Source organism: Psammomys obesus, unplaced genomic scaffold (genome assembly GCF_907164565.1).
Source record: "Psammomys obesus unplaced genomic scaffold, mPsaObe1.curated_primary_1811, whole genome shotgun sequence".
Taxonomy (NCBI): Eukaryota; Metazoa; Chordata; class Mammalia; order Rodentia; family Muridae; genus Psammomys; species Psammomys obesus.
This window is the reverse complement of record NW_026585626.1, coordinates 3790398-3806531: the sequence shown is the minus strand read 5'-3', so window position 1 is coordinate 3806531 and position 16134 is coordinate 3790398. Positions and strand designations below refer to the sequence as shown.

Genomic DNA, 16134 nt, shown 5'->3' with positions numbered 1-16134 from the left:
CCAAGTTAGTTAATTTTTAAAATAAGCACAAAAATTTTAAGTTATGAAATAAAAACAATTATGTGAAATTTGATTATGATCCTGTTACTTAGCTTCTGAGTAAGATTAAAACAGTGCACAGTCTTTATATTGGGAATAGTAACAAATTTACCTACTTATCTCTGCCCAAAGCACCCTGAACACACTCAGTTTCACCTGATCCAGGAGGTTCTGTACAGCTGGGCCTAGTTAGTACTTGAACAGGTGACACCTGGGAAATAACCAGGTAGCATAGGATCAAAGAGGGAAAAAGGAAACAAAGCAAAATTGCCCTCTCTTTTCTTATGCAAATGGTGATGGCCTTTTAATAAACTTCTTGGCTTTGAATATCCACCTTTCAGAACCCCAGTGGAGAAATGTCAAAGACATTGTCAGCTCTCTGCAGTTAACCTTGATCGGTTTTCTGCCCCCCCCCCCCACTTTTATTATCAGTGCCTCTGAAGAACGTGAAGCCACAGCCCTAGCACATGACACTTTTTAAAGACGAGATTTCAGTGGGATTAAAGCATTTCCCTATTCTGTTTGGGATCATCTTCTTGCTGTCAGGAACTCACTTTGAACCTGGATGGCAGTGTAGATTTTCAGCATTCAATCATAGTTGGTTTTAAAATTGACTTCTGTCCTTTCTCAAAGGTTGTTTTCTGTTTTAGCTTTCTACATTAGATAATGTATCCTGCTTCCTTCCTTTCTCATCTGTATGCATGCTGCCTCCTCCGTTTTCATCCTATCTTTATCCTTTGACTCCCCCATTAGAAAATGCCATTTCATTGACCCTCCCAGAAAGAAAGCCCACCATAAGGGAAGCACAGAATCAGGCATTTTCAGACCAAAGAAGCACCCCTGAATCACAGAAGCCAGATAAGCAACAGTGAAAAATGTGGTCTATATCTTTTTGTAAAGTTATACAAGTTAATTGACAGAAAAATATATATATATATAATTTAGAGTGTTCAGGGAAGGAATTTTGAAAATACAGAGAATAAATAAAATAAATTCTACTTTATAAAAATAAGCAAAGTGGATTGTTTTCTAAATGGCCACTAGACTTTCCAAGTAGAAATATTTATGTATAAGAGAGACAAATGGGCCTCATGCTCACCCATTTTGTTGCGTTCATTGAGACATCAAGTCTACAGAGCTCTCAGCTATTTGAGGCCTAAAAGGGAAAGGTCATGGGAGATATTCATTATTATTATTTATTTTATAGTCTCATTTTTTTTCGTCTGTGCTGTGTCTAAGTTCTGGGGCTGCATGTTTCTAAGGCTGGGAGCTGAAATACTGAACTGTTTTTGTTTTTCATCTTTCCCTTCCCCCACCCCCAGATCCCAGGCAGGCACAATCTTCCCCACCATGGTCCTATGACCAGTCTTATCCTTCTTACCTGAGCCAGATGACATCCCCATCCATCCACTCCACCACGCCGCTGTCTTCCACGCGGGGCACTGGGCTACCTGCCATCACCGACGTGCCCAGGCGTATTTCAGGTAAAGACCAAGCTTTAACTAGAAGCCCACCCCTGCACGGGGGCTGGGGGTGCGGGGTGGGGATGGAACAAGCCTGGCTTATCTATGCTCACAGCCACTGTCTATCAGAGACAGGTGGCACTAGGCAACCAGTCTTCTGAGTTTACAGGGCTTTCAAACACTCGAACATTTTTAATTCAAGAGATGAAAATCCATTAGAGACGGCACATTTTACTTAAGACAATCTTTAGTGTTGCCCAGTTAGTGTCCTGCTCGAATTGTATCCCATTTGAGGGGTGCTGTCTTCCTGGGGCCTTCTCCCCCCAGGGAAAAAATGCCAGGCCTTCCTCTGCTTGTAAGACAAAGTACAGACTGATGGCACCACAACTTCATTCCTAATGCCCGAGCTCCACCAGTTCCAAGGGAGATCACCTTCAAGCTTAGGGTACCTATAAGAGAGACCTAGTCTTTCACAGCACAGTGAGGCCCAGAGGAACTTTGAAAGGCAACACGAGGAAGCTCAAGATGGAGGCACACTGTCACCCTACATGACAGCCCCCGTGCTCACAAATCCATGACACCAAAGACGCCCAAAGCTTGTGGATCATGGTGAAGGCCTGTGGGTGCCTGAAAAGACCTGGCCATCCTCTTTTCCATCCTGCAGAATTTAGCAAGAGGGAGCCAGAAAGTTTCAGTAAAGGCTTCAGATAGACATGCAGAGAGAAGCTGAGGGCCTCACCCGGCCATATGAGTCCCATAAATAAGGGAAACAACCTCTCTGCTCACTCTGATGTACACCCCCGATCACATTCATAATCAGCCATAACTCCACAGGACCGCACAAGCCACTGTATTTCGTGTCATCTTGTGTCAGTGTTTGGGCCCCAAGCACCTGTTTGACTCCTGGCCAGGTTAATGCCTTTCTTTCTCTCTCTTTGTCTCTGTTTCCGTTTCTCTCCCTCTGTCAATGTTCTGCAAAGCTCGGAGCCGTTACTCTCCCTGCTGAGTCGCATCACTGACAAGCCGGAGCTCCACCAGCAGGCTTCCATTAGGCTACTCTCCTTTATTTCTTTCAACTTGGGAGGAGGGAAGGCTTTGTTTCTCAAGCGAGTAGCAGGAAAGGGCTCTCTGGTCCTAGTGCCTTCACATTTTCTGCTGCAGATGGACCCCCCCTGGGGTGAGTAGGGATGGGAGAGGGGTGGAGGGAGAGCTGGAAGTTTCTTTGGATAACCATGTTATCACATTTTATTGACCACTGCTGTCTTTGCTTATGAATCGCATGACATCTGTCGGGAGCTGGGCCAAGTATAGTATAGACATTTAGTTTCCATCTCTCTTTTGAGTGAAATCACCATCTCCTTTAGGCAACACATCAATCAAGGACAAGGGAGAGGAAGAGGAAGATACACAGGGGGCTAGAAAGTTTGCTCGGGGCTGAGGCCTCAGTGCTTAGATGAAGATCAAGCACTGAATTTTGATCATTTCATCTGTATTCCAGACAAAGAATTGGTTTTGCGTAGGGCCAAAGGCACCTTTGACGTATGCAGACTTGTTCGCATTGAGGGTCCCTTTGGGCTTCTATCTGACCAACCCTTTGTAGTTGAAGCAGATTTTTGCTCCTTGAAAAAGCCCTAGTGGGGCTGGAGAGATGGCTCAGCCTTGCTGCTCTTGCAAGGGTGTGAGTTTGTTTCCCAGAACTCAAAACCACCTACGACTCCAGTTCTAGGGGATTTGATTCCCTCTTCTGATCTCTACCAGTGACAAGCCAGGCATACACTTGGTGCTCATACATACCCTCAGGCAATCCCACATACACAGGAAATAAAAGCAAATAAATCTTTAAAAAGAAAGAAAGAGCCCCAGAAGATAATTGTAGCTACAGAGACACAAACCTGCAACATTTTCTTAAGCAAGGTGTGTTCATATATGGATTCACCATGAAAACAGCTGTAAACAACCTTGAACAGATGACTGCCCAATGGGCTAGTCATCAGTGTTTGCCTTTCACACCTGTGATGTGGAACAGCCCGGTTATTTTGATCTTGTCACTTCAAGCATTTCCATGAAGAGACAGTATAGTTCTTTCCATTCTACAGAGAAGGAGGCAGGAGCCGAAGCTGGCTGGTTCTGCAGCTGTGATTGATCTTAAGCCAAAGGCAGGAATGAGCTCCCGCTTTATACTGGTTTAAAATTCAGTCCAGTCCAGTTTTTTCCTCCTCTCCAAGCATCTCTGTGAGTTGTGACTGGTAAAGGAGTAACAGGGAGCCAAGGTGGAGGTTCTGTATAAACACGAAATAGAACAGAAAATCCCTCCTGTCAGCATGTGGGGAAACAGGAAGGACCAGGCAGCTGCAGACTGTCAGGAGCTGGGAGAACCTTGTACCTCCTGACCTCACTCTTGGCTGTGGGGCTGTGCCTTCACCCCAAGCACTACCTGACAGGCTCCGATCACACTGCCAGGACCCAGTGCTGTTCCACTCCCCAGGGCTCATCTTGGAGATTATGTCAGAGAGATGGTTGTTCTGTAGAGCACTGGGGGCTGGATTCACAATTTCTACGTTATTATTATTCTCTTCAATATATAAAACCATCCTCAAGGTAGATGAGATGGACCTTGAAGGTTTTTTTTCCTCTAGAAAATAAACCCATTGGATGGAATCTATGTGCCCCCAGCCCTCTTGTCTGCCTGCCTACCGTTTGCCTGTAACACAGATAGCTCAAATGCTATCTGTGCACCATCACCATCCCCCCCATAGCCCCACAGTCACCTCTGAGATGCTTTCAGGTAACATCTCTTCCAGAGGGATGCACAAAATACCTGCAGATGATGCTGGGCGAGGAATAGTCGCTTCAGACCCACGTTTGTATCTCACAGAAGCACCAGGCAAGCCCCTTAACTGACTAAAACCTAGGTTTGTAAAACTTTATTAATAAGGGTATAATAATGATCCATTAGAATTACTGGGGGAGTATAAATTATTCAGGACAGACGTGACACACAGCATGCGACAGATTATAGCTGAAATATCGAAGCTAAATTGTTTTTAAAATTGCATATCTGTGTGTCATTTGCAGGCAAGGTTTGGCTTAAATTAAGAAAATAAATAGGAACCTAAACTTTTTAAGATAGATTATTTGCCTAATAAATATGGATCCTCACAGAACATATTTAAAACAAAAAATTCTTTGGAATATTTCAGTCTTTAAGTGAGTTAACACTTCTGTGCTGTGGAATGAAAAAAATTACTTCATAAAATATATAGCATATATAATTACTTAAGTATTTACATTATTGTTATTAAGGTATAAAATGAATATAGAGTTGAATATAAAATAATGAAGGCATGTTACCTGCCGCTCATTACAGAGAAAGCTGCACTACTGATGTCTTGAAGTTCATAGCACAATAGATAAAAAGATCTGAATGTTTTCCTTTAATTCCAGGCAGTCTTAAATACTCCCATGAGAACAAGAGTAGTTAGTAGGCTCATAACTAAACACTATGCTATTGTCATCTAGCTGACAAAGGGGTCCTTCTTGATAGTAACGGGTTTGGACCATACTCACTTAAGTTATAAAAGTCAAGTTCAGTGTATCAGATACCGGCCTCATGACATTATAATGCAGGGACAGCCCTCACTGTTCTGGGCTTCTCCCCCTACCACGGGCATTACAATAAGTATGACCTTATATAATAAGTTTAAGGAGCATCCGGGCCCCAGGTGGCTTTATAGGTCACCTCACATTAGCTTGTGTCAGTCTTTCGGTTCCTCCCTTCCTCTCTCCCTCTCCCCTTTCCTTCAGAAAAGGGAGCCCCCTTTCCCATCCACCCCAGCTCATCAAGTTTCTTCCTCTGTGGCCTGGCAAGGCAGTCCTGCCAGGGGAAGTGATCAAAAAGCTGCAAGTGAGTTCCTGTCAGATGCAGCCCCCACTTTACTAGGGAACCCACACGAAGCCTAAGCTGCCCATCTGCTACATCTGTGTAGGGGGGCTAGGTCCAGTTCATGCATGGACCTTGGTTGATACTTCAAGTCTCAACAAGCCCCTCTGCTTAGTTGGTTCCGCTGGTCTTTTTGTGGAGCTCCTGTCACCTCCAGGTCCATTTCTCTTTCCTCCCACTTTTCTACAAGGCTCCTCGCTTATAAGTGGATTTTAGCTGTACAGTACAGGACAAGCATACTACGAGGCACAGACACAGAGAAGATAAGTAACATGGAGGAGCCAAGGGAGGGTGCATGAAATTCTTAAAGAAACAAGTTGTGACAACACAGAGACCAGAAGGCTGTCTGCAGCCCAGACCACAGCAGGGGTTTGCCATTGTAAGGATGCCGTCACCCATGCCGCTGCCTGTGTGCGTGTGTGCAGGGCACTCCTGTGTGGCGTCACGTAACAACCATAATCATTTTCCTGAAGGTCATTATAGGATACTTTGTAGATATATTGACCTTCGAACGGTATTGCACGCACTAATCCTACCACTGAAAGAAGACTCCTTGTTGACCACCCGGGAACCCACAGGCTCTCTCTATTTCAATTGGCTTTTCTCTCTCCTTCCCTCCCTCCTATCTGATCACCTCCCTTGTGACTTTGAGGTGCAGGGGCTGGCACAGGCACTTCCTAGTGTTCTTTCTCACAGTGGGCCTCCCATGATCTCTGGAGATCATGTTAACCACACACACACACACACACACACACACACACACACACACACACACAGGCAAAGAACCATAGCTGTTGTCTGCCTTACTTTGGGAGAGGCCACTAGGAGTTATATCAAGAACTGTTTCATGGCATTTACGCCTTTTCCATAAAGTTATTTTCCCCTGAAAGTTTCTTTTTTGTTTTTGTTTTCCCTGTTTAAGCAAGCAGTCTTGACTCTCTTTTTAAAAAATATCTTAATATCAGAAGCAATTTCACTCAGCTTCACAAGGCTGTTGAAGAGGTTTCTATCCTAATGGCTCTCAGTTCCTGAACTGATATTTCCCGAACTCAGCAGAGTAGGCATTAGCCCAACAAATAAAGTCACTGAAAATGATTTTATCGCTACCACAAGGTAGAGGAATTGCCAGTGTGGAGTTTGGGGGACCACTTGATCACTTGAGATCTGTTAGGGGGATCAGCCCACGTAATTTAAAACCCAGGGGCGTTGGATGGAACTCATTTAAGAAAAGATGTCCCTTGAACAGCCCTGCCGTGCCTCCTGGAGTTCAGGTTTTGAAATCAATAGCTCCAGTAGTATGCCACATCCATGCTCGCAGTCATTTCTACAGAATGCTTCTCCAGCTCCACGCGCAGGAGGGAGCAAGGCCTTCGGGAAGTTTAAAAAGAAAGCTCCAGCAATGATTACTAATAAAGCAGAAAGTTAAAACAACGCTGGTAAACCCCCCCTGGTCAAACCCCGGAGACCCTCTCCTTTGTTTCTCCCCTGAAGCCTATGTTAAGAGCCACCTGCTGGGTGAACACGCCCTTGTTGCCGCAGCCACGGCCAAGTAATTAAATTCTATGGGAGCCACTCTTATTAGAAGAGGGTCTCTGTTTAAAGCCATAAAGGGGGAAGTTATTAAATTTAATAGACCCTGAACAAAGGCAAGTCCCATGTGTTAACAATGGCATATGCTCCGTGTTCCTCTCACCATATCACTGGCGATTGATCTGGGCGTTTTCAAATTTGTAGGTCAGAGTTCATCTTGCTTTCCCTGAATATAGTTGGTCTTCTGACAAGAGCACATGCTGTCTTACTCCCATTTGAGCCTCAGTTTACTCTGGTGCTGGGAATAAGGACACGGTTTCTAATCCTACCCTGCTAGTTGGAGAATGTTGGCCCAGGCCAGAAGGGCGACGAAGGCTGTTTGCATGACTAATTGCAGTTATTTGTAGTTAGCCTTAGGTAGCCCAGCTCAGAGTCTAAGCTACATAATGTGGTTTGACTCTGTTTTTAAAAATACAAGGCTATTATCAATTGTTGCAGTGGGGGGTTGGAGAGGGGTTAACCTTTGACACTTATGCAACCACTCACACGTAGGGAAAAGATCTGTTGAAGAAAGGGGTCATGCTTATACAGAGGTGACAAGCACGTGGCTTCAGATCTCCCTGTAAGATTTGATGCAATCTGCTCTCACAGACATCCACTTGGGAATGTGTGATCTTTTCACAGGATGTACTGATTTTTTTCAGGACACAGTGGCCGCTGCCATTGAAGAAGAGCATGGGGACAGTTTAGCTGAGAAAAACTGGATTTTAGTTTGTGTCACCGAAGGTTCTTTCTACTGTTCTTAGACACATCACTTGGCTTATTGTGCCTTAGTGTTTGCATGGAATAAAGGGACTCAAAATTGCTTATCCCTGTGCTCAGAATTTTACGAGGACTAAGGTGACAATGGGATGTACCAGATAAATATCAGTGAGAAAAACCAAGTTGCATTATTTTTTCAATAATTTAATTTTTATTTTATGGGCATCAGCATGAAGGTGTCAGATCCCTTGGAAATGGAGACAATTGTGAGCTGCCGTGTGGGTGCTGGGAATTTAACCCGGGTCCTTTAAGGAAGAATAGTCAGTGCTCTTAACCACTGAGCCATTTCTCCAGCCCTGCATTATTACTTTTGAAAGAAGAGAAGACGGTGTGTTGTGTGTGCATATACACATACATACGATTTAAGTTAATATTATTTATGCAGTTTTACCTTTACTACAGGAAAACTGAGACTATATAGCTTGCATATTCTCCAGCCATAACCCAGTGGCTCCTGTCATTTCTGTCTTGCGTTGTTACAACTGAATATTGATCCCCTAGTATGAGATTGAGCCCACAGTCTACCTTAGGGTTTACACTTGGGGCTGCACAATTCTGTGGGCCTTGCCAACCCTATAATATCATGTACCCACCACTGTGAAATAATATAGAATAGGTTCCTTGTCCTAAACCTTCCCCCATACCATCACCTAATAGCGCTCCTCCTTTCTTCTTCCAATTCTTTAGAAAACATACATACATATCTTCACTGTCTCTGGTTTTTTTAAACTTTTTGAAATAATTGGGATTTTAAAAATGTGGTGAAAGAATGCTATTATATTTTTAAAAACCCAAATACTCTCTCTGCACCTCCTGATTTTCTTTTGCCACAGACTCTACCCATGACATTTTTATGAGAAATACTTTATATGTATCTTCCTTAGGAAAGTGTATCTGTCCTAGGAATGAAGGGTGGTGACCAAATGGTTTTCCACATACTCAGACTGGCTTGTATTTGTTTCTGTTTTTAATTAAAATATTTTCACTAGGGCTGGAGAGTTAGCTTAGTGGTTAATATCACTTACTGCTCTTGCAAAAGACCCAGGTTTGGTCCCCAGCACCCACGTGGTAGCTCTGTCCCTACTGCTCCCATTCCAGGGGCTGCAATGCTGATATTTGATTTCTGTGAGTTTCTGCATGCACACTATGTACATTAATTCTTGAAGGCAAAAACATTCATATGCATATATTTTAAACTATAAATAAGTCTTAATTTCTTTTTCTAGGGTTGGGGAGATAGCTTAGTTGGTAAGCGTCTGCTTGCAAGAATGGGGGACCTGAGTTTGATCCCCAGAACTCACGTAAAATCCGGGCATTATGATGTGTGCCTACAGTCACACCAGTGGGGAGGCAGTGAGTGGATTCCTGGAGCTCTCTGGCCTGCCAGCCTAGGCTCATGGGCACGTTCTAGGCTGGAAAGGAGAGCCTGTCTCAAAAACAAGCGGATGGCTCAGGAACAGTGACACCTGCAGTTGACACACACACACACACACACACACACACACCCTACAGGCCTTTTTCTTAGTTTGGTCCACGGCAACCTCCTTTAGGTGATCGTTCATATGGATGCAAATACAGACCAGACTTGGATAAAAATCGCAATTCATTCATGTGCTTTCTTGGCTGTATTTGCTGTTCCTAGATAAAGGTGTTCCCATTTTCTCTCAGGCACCTGGCACTCCTGAAGAACCCCAGTGCTGCTTCCCCCTCTAAGCCAGGGCTCTCAGAGCTGCTATGCAGGACCCAGTGGCCGCCTCTCAGGCATCGTAGCTCCACCCAGCATTTCCTTCTTAGCAAACTATTATCTTATCTGCACTGCACCTCGTACCATCTTCGTACTCTGCCCAAACCTCTCCAGTGCCCATATATTTCCGAGAAGATGTATACCGCATGCCTTCCAGCTTCTGAGGAAACAGTGGTCCATCATTGAGGTTCTAGAAAGATAACAGGGAGGCTGCATGGTTGATTCCAGTCCCCTCTGGGCTTCCATTACATATAGTTTTGTGTTCACTCAAAGGGAAGCTTCTCAAGGACAGTGGCCGTGTCTTACATATTCTGGATCGTTGTTGTAGCCTACCACAATCTTTGGCATGTAGTTAGTGCTTATTATAGTAAAAGGAAACAGCTACTGGGGGAAAAGAAGACAGAAGAAACAAACAAGATAGTTATAAAGATGGGAAAGCAGGACTAGTGTGAGAGCTCAGAGGGTAAAGGCGCTTGGCACCAAACCTAACAACCCTCAGAACTTATATGATGGAACTGGAGAACTGATTCCTGAAAGTTAACCTTTGGCTTCCACAGTTGTGCTATCGTGGTGGGGGGGCGTGTGTGCGTGCGTGCACGCATGGGGGTGGAGGGACTCATTCAGACAGACGGACAGACAAACACACACACACACACACACAAGTAAATTAATGTACTTATTTTTTTAAAAAGGAAAAAAGAAAAAAGTGCTCACCTGGAACAACAAAAGAAGGGCAAAACTCAGAGACTTTTATTCTTGATAAGGACAGGAAATGACACGACCAGAGTGTGCATAAGCAGTATATATTTTTATCTCCAACTCTTTCTGCAATGTGTTTCATATTTAGAGCACATATCAAGACTACATCTGTTTCCAGAACTTTCTGCTAACAGTTAGTAATCATGCCAAAACATACTCTAGGTCCAACTTGAAACTGAAGGATCAAATAGAATTTTTGATTTCTAATTTTGGGTCTGACATTAATTATAGCCATCAGGCAGTAAAGTGTCAGAAGCTTTTCTGAGAGAACGATGGGAGTTAACATGAGCTTGGTTGAAAATGGAACGAGAAGCTGTTCTTCCAGAACAGAGCAAATGATCTATTCTTGACAACTGTCCTTTCTCAGGAAACCTCACTCCTCCTGGTGCTGAGTTTTCCTGATATGTCTCCTTGGCTTGTTACCCTTTCCTGTGTGATAAGGTTTCATGTCACCCTTTTGTCCCGGTTAGTGACCCCTGGGTGTACTACAGTTGTCCTTCTTTGTGCCTGGTGCTCAGGGTTCAAACTCCATCTTTATTCTCAGCCTCTGGGCTTGCAGGCTGCAATGGCCATCGGTTTAATTCAGGTGGTTTCTGCTTGCTAAGAATGCCTAAAATTTAAATTGACACCTTGTGTGTTGTTGGCCTTTTACATTTCTTCCCGTAAGACACGTCTTCCTTCAGTTACCTCAAGTCAACTCAGCAAGTGGTTCTCATGGCTGGAGAGATGGCTCAGTGGTTAAGAGCTCTGGCTGCTCTTTTCCAAAGGTTCCAGGTTCAAATCCCAGCTCCCCAGCTCACAAGTGTCTGTAACTCCAGTTCCAGGGGACCTGACACCCTCACACAGACATACATGGAGGCAGAACACCAATGTAAACTTCAAAAAAAAAAAAAAGCGGTTCTCATGTACTTGACATGTGCAGGTTAGGCATATCAGACATTGAAAGCAGAAAAGCAGAGTCTCTATGTTGGAGAGGTCCAACATCTGGAGATGTGACATCACCAGCTAACAGCTAGGAGATACATCACAGTCATGTTGTGATGCAGCCCAGGTGAGGCCAGCATAAGCCACAGATGCAGGACTTATTAGTGAGCAGAGATCTCTTCTTCTCTACTAACTTATACTTGTAGCCAACTTAAAGTTAATACCTTTAGAGTTTTTTTTAAAAAATTAGATTAAAAAAAAGATTATTCTTTTATTCTGAATTGCTTCAATGACTATGTTTTTCAACTTTAAAAATTGCCTATATTACATTTAGCTTCATAATAATTTTTTATAATGATTTTTAAAAATATCAAACAGGAATGTACAAGATACTGTTTTTCCTTAGCTAGACTGAAAGCTCTTGTAGGCCCAGGGTCTAGGCATCTAATTCTTTGCCATCTCTTTGTAACTCCAGCTAGATTGAAAGCTCCCCTAGGCCTCAAGCCTGTCTCTCTAATCCTTTTCTATCTCTCTGTATTTCCTGCTTCCAGGCTGAGCTTGCCTCTGCCCATGGGAAGCCCTGGCCTTCAGCAGGGAAGTCTAACGAATAGCCAGTGCTGGAAGCCTAGGGGCTCAATATGCTGAGGGTTATTGGAGTCTAGCTAATGCCTCCAAAAGCTGGGGCTTTGGTGGGAGTTGAACAACTGTTGCCATTTACCTGAATTTCATGTTCTGTAAGTGCATATATGTCCAGTATGAGATACAGAGCAGAATCAGCTGCTGTCTTTGATAAAGTGAAACAACTTGGTTCGCACTATGCTATATCATGCCCTGCTTGAGCCCATACATCTGTAACTCACTGCAGTTAGATTAGACAGACATGCAAATGAATATTCACGACATGTGTCTGAGTTTGCTTTCTGTTGCTGTGGTAAGCACCATGACCAAAAACAACTTGGTGAGGAAAAGGTTTATTTCATCTTACACTTCCAGCTTACAGTTTATCACTGAGGGAAACCATGGCATGGGCTGAAGCAAAAGCCATGGAAGAAGGCTGCTGACTGGCTTGCTTCTCATGACTTGCTCAGCCTGCTTTCTTATACATCTCAGGAGCATCAGCCCAAGGGTGATACCGCCCCCAGTGGGCTGGTCCTCCCACATCAATCATTCATCAAGACAACGATGCACAGACTTTCACATGGGGCAGTCTGATGGAGGCGGTCCCTCAATTAAAGATCCTCGTCCCCAGCTGATTCTAGCTTATGGTCCATTGACAAGAGTTACCTAGAACAGGAGGCTATCGTTTATCATGTTAGTAAATATAAATCAGGGTCATGCATTCTAGGAAGAGCAGAGACATTGAAATCACTTGATCTTGGTGTTACTTGCCGATTCACGAGCATTGATTTCTGAGGAGACAATGGTTGCTCACTGCTGGTAGAGGTAGGTTGACCTACATTACTTCAGTGCTTTCTCTAGACAAAATGGTCATGGTTCCTGCTGTCCGTGTCATTAGTAACAATGCTGTAGCTAATGGAATAATGACAACTAAAATGATGATGATAAACACACCCTACCCTGTGCCAAGGAGAGCATGGAATCTGATAAGTGAGCAATCAACACGTTGATGGGGCTACAGTGAACCCGTGCATAATTAAGAAGAACTCGTTTGAAATAAATAACAGGGAGGAAATAAAAACATACTTAAGAAAAAATTAATAATAGCATATCATTTAAGAAATCAACCTGTAAGCCCCAAATCTGTACTTTAGGAAAACACTATCTAATCATCATGGTTTGCAGGCATATGGAGAACTGACTATGTGATTATGAAAATGAAAGAGCTTGGTCCTCTAGGAAATTAAACAGAGAAAGTTAAAGTTCCTTGACTCTAAAAATTGGCAGGTGTCAAAAAATCCGTTGAAGGGTTAATAAGACTTCCCATGGCTTCTTTCAAACAAGTATTCTGAAGCCTTTAAATAGGGCAATGTCTCTCAAAGGCGCGTTGGACCAAGCACTGAGTAACTACCTGTTGCTCAATCAAATAATGTTAATTTGGTTTATCAGGAAAGCATTTCTTCCATGGCCCAGACACAAGACACAGGTACCAACCAACCTTAGCATCATTGAGAGTGTTCTGAACAGGGGCTCGGCTGGGATTTGAAAACCTTTGTTTGGATGTACCTTTGGGTTCTTGAGATGATTGCTGAATTTCTATGGGTCTTAGTTTTTCTCATGCATAAGCAAAATTTTAGGGGCTGGGTATGTTCTGGGTAGATCGTAGAGCCTTGGGTATTGTTGAGTATAAATTAAAGCCTGAACGGATAGGTTTTCATATAGGAAAGATGTAGTGATCCTCACACCAGCAAACCAAATACACTGTCAATAATCACTATGAAGGTGAGGGGTAGGTGGATCCAGAACATAGTTCATCTAAAACTCAATTAACATTAACAAGTTCCAATAGATGTCAAAGAAAGCTGTGGTTGTTTCGGTGCATCAATTGATTATGATGGTTAATTAATACCGAAACTGTTGAGCATTCAGACCCTGTGTACTGATCCCAGCTGAACCACTGTTTTAATTAAGGGATTTAACTTTATTGTTGTTTGGCATGACTTTATGTAGTTGACCCATGTCCCATTCTCCCAAATGCACAAACAGCTAATTCTCCATCAACAGCAGCACCTCTCTATCACCCCAGCTGCCCTGGAGTGAGGCAGGAGGATCATTTGAGTCCACAAACATGAGGCCAGCTTGCGTAACGAACACCCTGATCTCAAAAATGATAATAATAACAACAAGAAGACAAACGAAAGGAAGAGCAAATTCCTCTTACAAAGAGTAAATGGGACCAGAGGATAAGCTTATGTTGAATAGATTAGATATAGTTAAAGAAAATGTGATTTGAATCCTAGCAGGGCTCCTCTTGCTGAGCCATTGCTGTGGCAGCATCTTAGAGTTCTATGGTAAAGTAGTTCTTTGAAAACTTTTTTGTGTGTGTGTGTGTATGTGTGTGAGTGTGCAGGTGCACACAGAGACCAGAGACTCTGGATCTTTCTGTAGCTATAATTGGGAGTGGAACTTGGGTGCTCTGGAAGAGCAGCGTGCTCTCTTAGTTGACTGCTGAGTCAACTTTCCAGTCCTATAAAAATGTTTCTTCACTTAAGTTACTAACCTATTCTACTCATAGGAGGGAGACTGATGAGCAAGTTAGAAAAACTCAGGGAGCTTTTGTATTGCCAGATGGCATAGAGACTAAACACTCAGTCCTGGGAGCAAGACCTCCGGGAAAAGTCTGGATTCCATAGCTAATGAAGACACTTAGTTCTTTTAGGCCAGAGCAGAGGCAAAACCAGATTTCAGTGCAATGAAAGATAATAGAAAAGGTGCATTCTGGGACTGAAATGTATTTTCTCTTCCTATTAAAATGCAGGTCAACTGTTTTCAGATCTTTCATAGATTCACATACAGGTTCCTCTGACTGTTGGCTCTGCAAATGCCCACTAGACAGCCATGCTGGGAGTGTACGGCAGTGCCCATTAAGTGAAAAGAACCCTGGGAGAGCACCTACTAGTGACTTCAGGCTCATAAGCTGGTGTCCTCCATTTGGGAAAGTCACAGTGGGGTCAGCACCACCATACAAATGGGGGCATATCCTCAGTAGGAAGGCCTTGAACTCAGAGCAGGTCTCATGTCAACCCAACCCAGAAACTCTCTCACAAATGTGCCCACAAGTTTGTACTTCAGTGACTACAGAGCCTGTCAAGTTGACAGTTAGAGCTAGTCATCCAAGACGGTGACAGAGCGCATCAGTTAAAAAAAAAAATCAATGAAAGCAAAAGGCAAAACCAGAATGACAAATAGCAGATAGAGTTGCCCAAAGAAAACTGAGCAAAATGCAAAGCCTGGGTGATCTATGAGAAACAAAAGTATTTTCTCCCCCATGAGCCAAGATGTATAAATGCTGTGAGTACAAATATGAATACTAACTCCCCTCCTCCTACATGGAGAACTTGCCTATTCAGCCCCTCCTGACCATCAGGCTGTGGTACTGACCTCTCCTCATTCCGTCACTGCAGAAGGAATAAGTAAAGAACAGATCTAAGGACCCTCAAGGTAGAAAACTGGAGACGGCTTTATGTTTCGCTCTTTGTAGACTTTATTATTTTATGCTTGTCTTTTAAGGTGTATGCGTGTTTGTGGTGTATAGACATTAGTGTGAATGTGTACCTTTTGTGCATCGGGGTGTGCGTGGAGGCCATCAGGTGTCTTTACAATCACTCTTCACCTTTACTTTTATTTAGTTTTTTATTGCTTGTATTTTATATATTAATATAATAAACTTTACCCATTTTCACCCTTCCACTCTCAATGCCTGCCCCCCCCCCACACCTTTATTTTTTGTGATGGGATCGCTGTTAGGTTTGCCTGGGCTGGTTGCCCACTGAGCGTCAGAGATCTTATCTCTTCCTCCTCCTGTCTTTAGCACTGTGGCTACAGGCATACCACCTGGCTTTGCGCGTGGGTTCCAGGGACCCAAACTCAGATCTTTGTGTGGCAGGCCCTTTACTGGTGAGCCATCTCCGAAGCCCTTTGTATATCTACAAGCTGCTGTTTGAAATGTAGGCTTTGGGCTTGCGAAGCTAGGACTAACCACAGGCAGAGTATTGTGTGTAGTCTGCCTGTCCCCAAGAGGATCCATTGTATCTTTCTGCTCCTCTTTGCTCCATCTTGGATTCTTCAAAGTGAACCCAGCCTAAAAGTCTTCCTACTAACATTTTCACAAGGTTAAAGTTCAAACTGCAAGGTACAGAACTTAGAGCTAAGCTTTAAGGAAAACATCTTCCTAAAGGATTTATAACAAGTCAGATAAAACTGTACCCTGAGAACCCAATATGGAGCCATTCGTA

The 16134-nt window shown here is 43.5% G+C and overlaps 1 protein-coding gene across 5 annotated transcripts in view; it reads left to right on the top strand.

Annotated features, from left to right (window-relative positions):
* Positions 1-16134, top strand: part of Runx2 (RUNX family transcription factor 2) — a 127361-nt gene that overhangs the window by 92041 nt on the left and 19186 nt on the right. For 4 of the 5 annotated variants that reach the window (XM_055612433.1, XM_055612426.1, XM_055612416.1 and 1 more), the window contains one exon: positions 1362-1523. In XM_055612433.1, coding sequence (XP_055468408.1) covers positions 1362-1523 — 162 coding nt within the window. Of the gene's footprint in view, positions 1-1361; positions 1524-2482; positions 2633-16134 lie in introns of those variants that run through there. The other variant, XM_055612441.1, reaches the window with a different exon arrangement.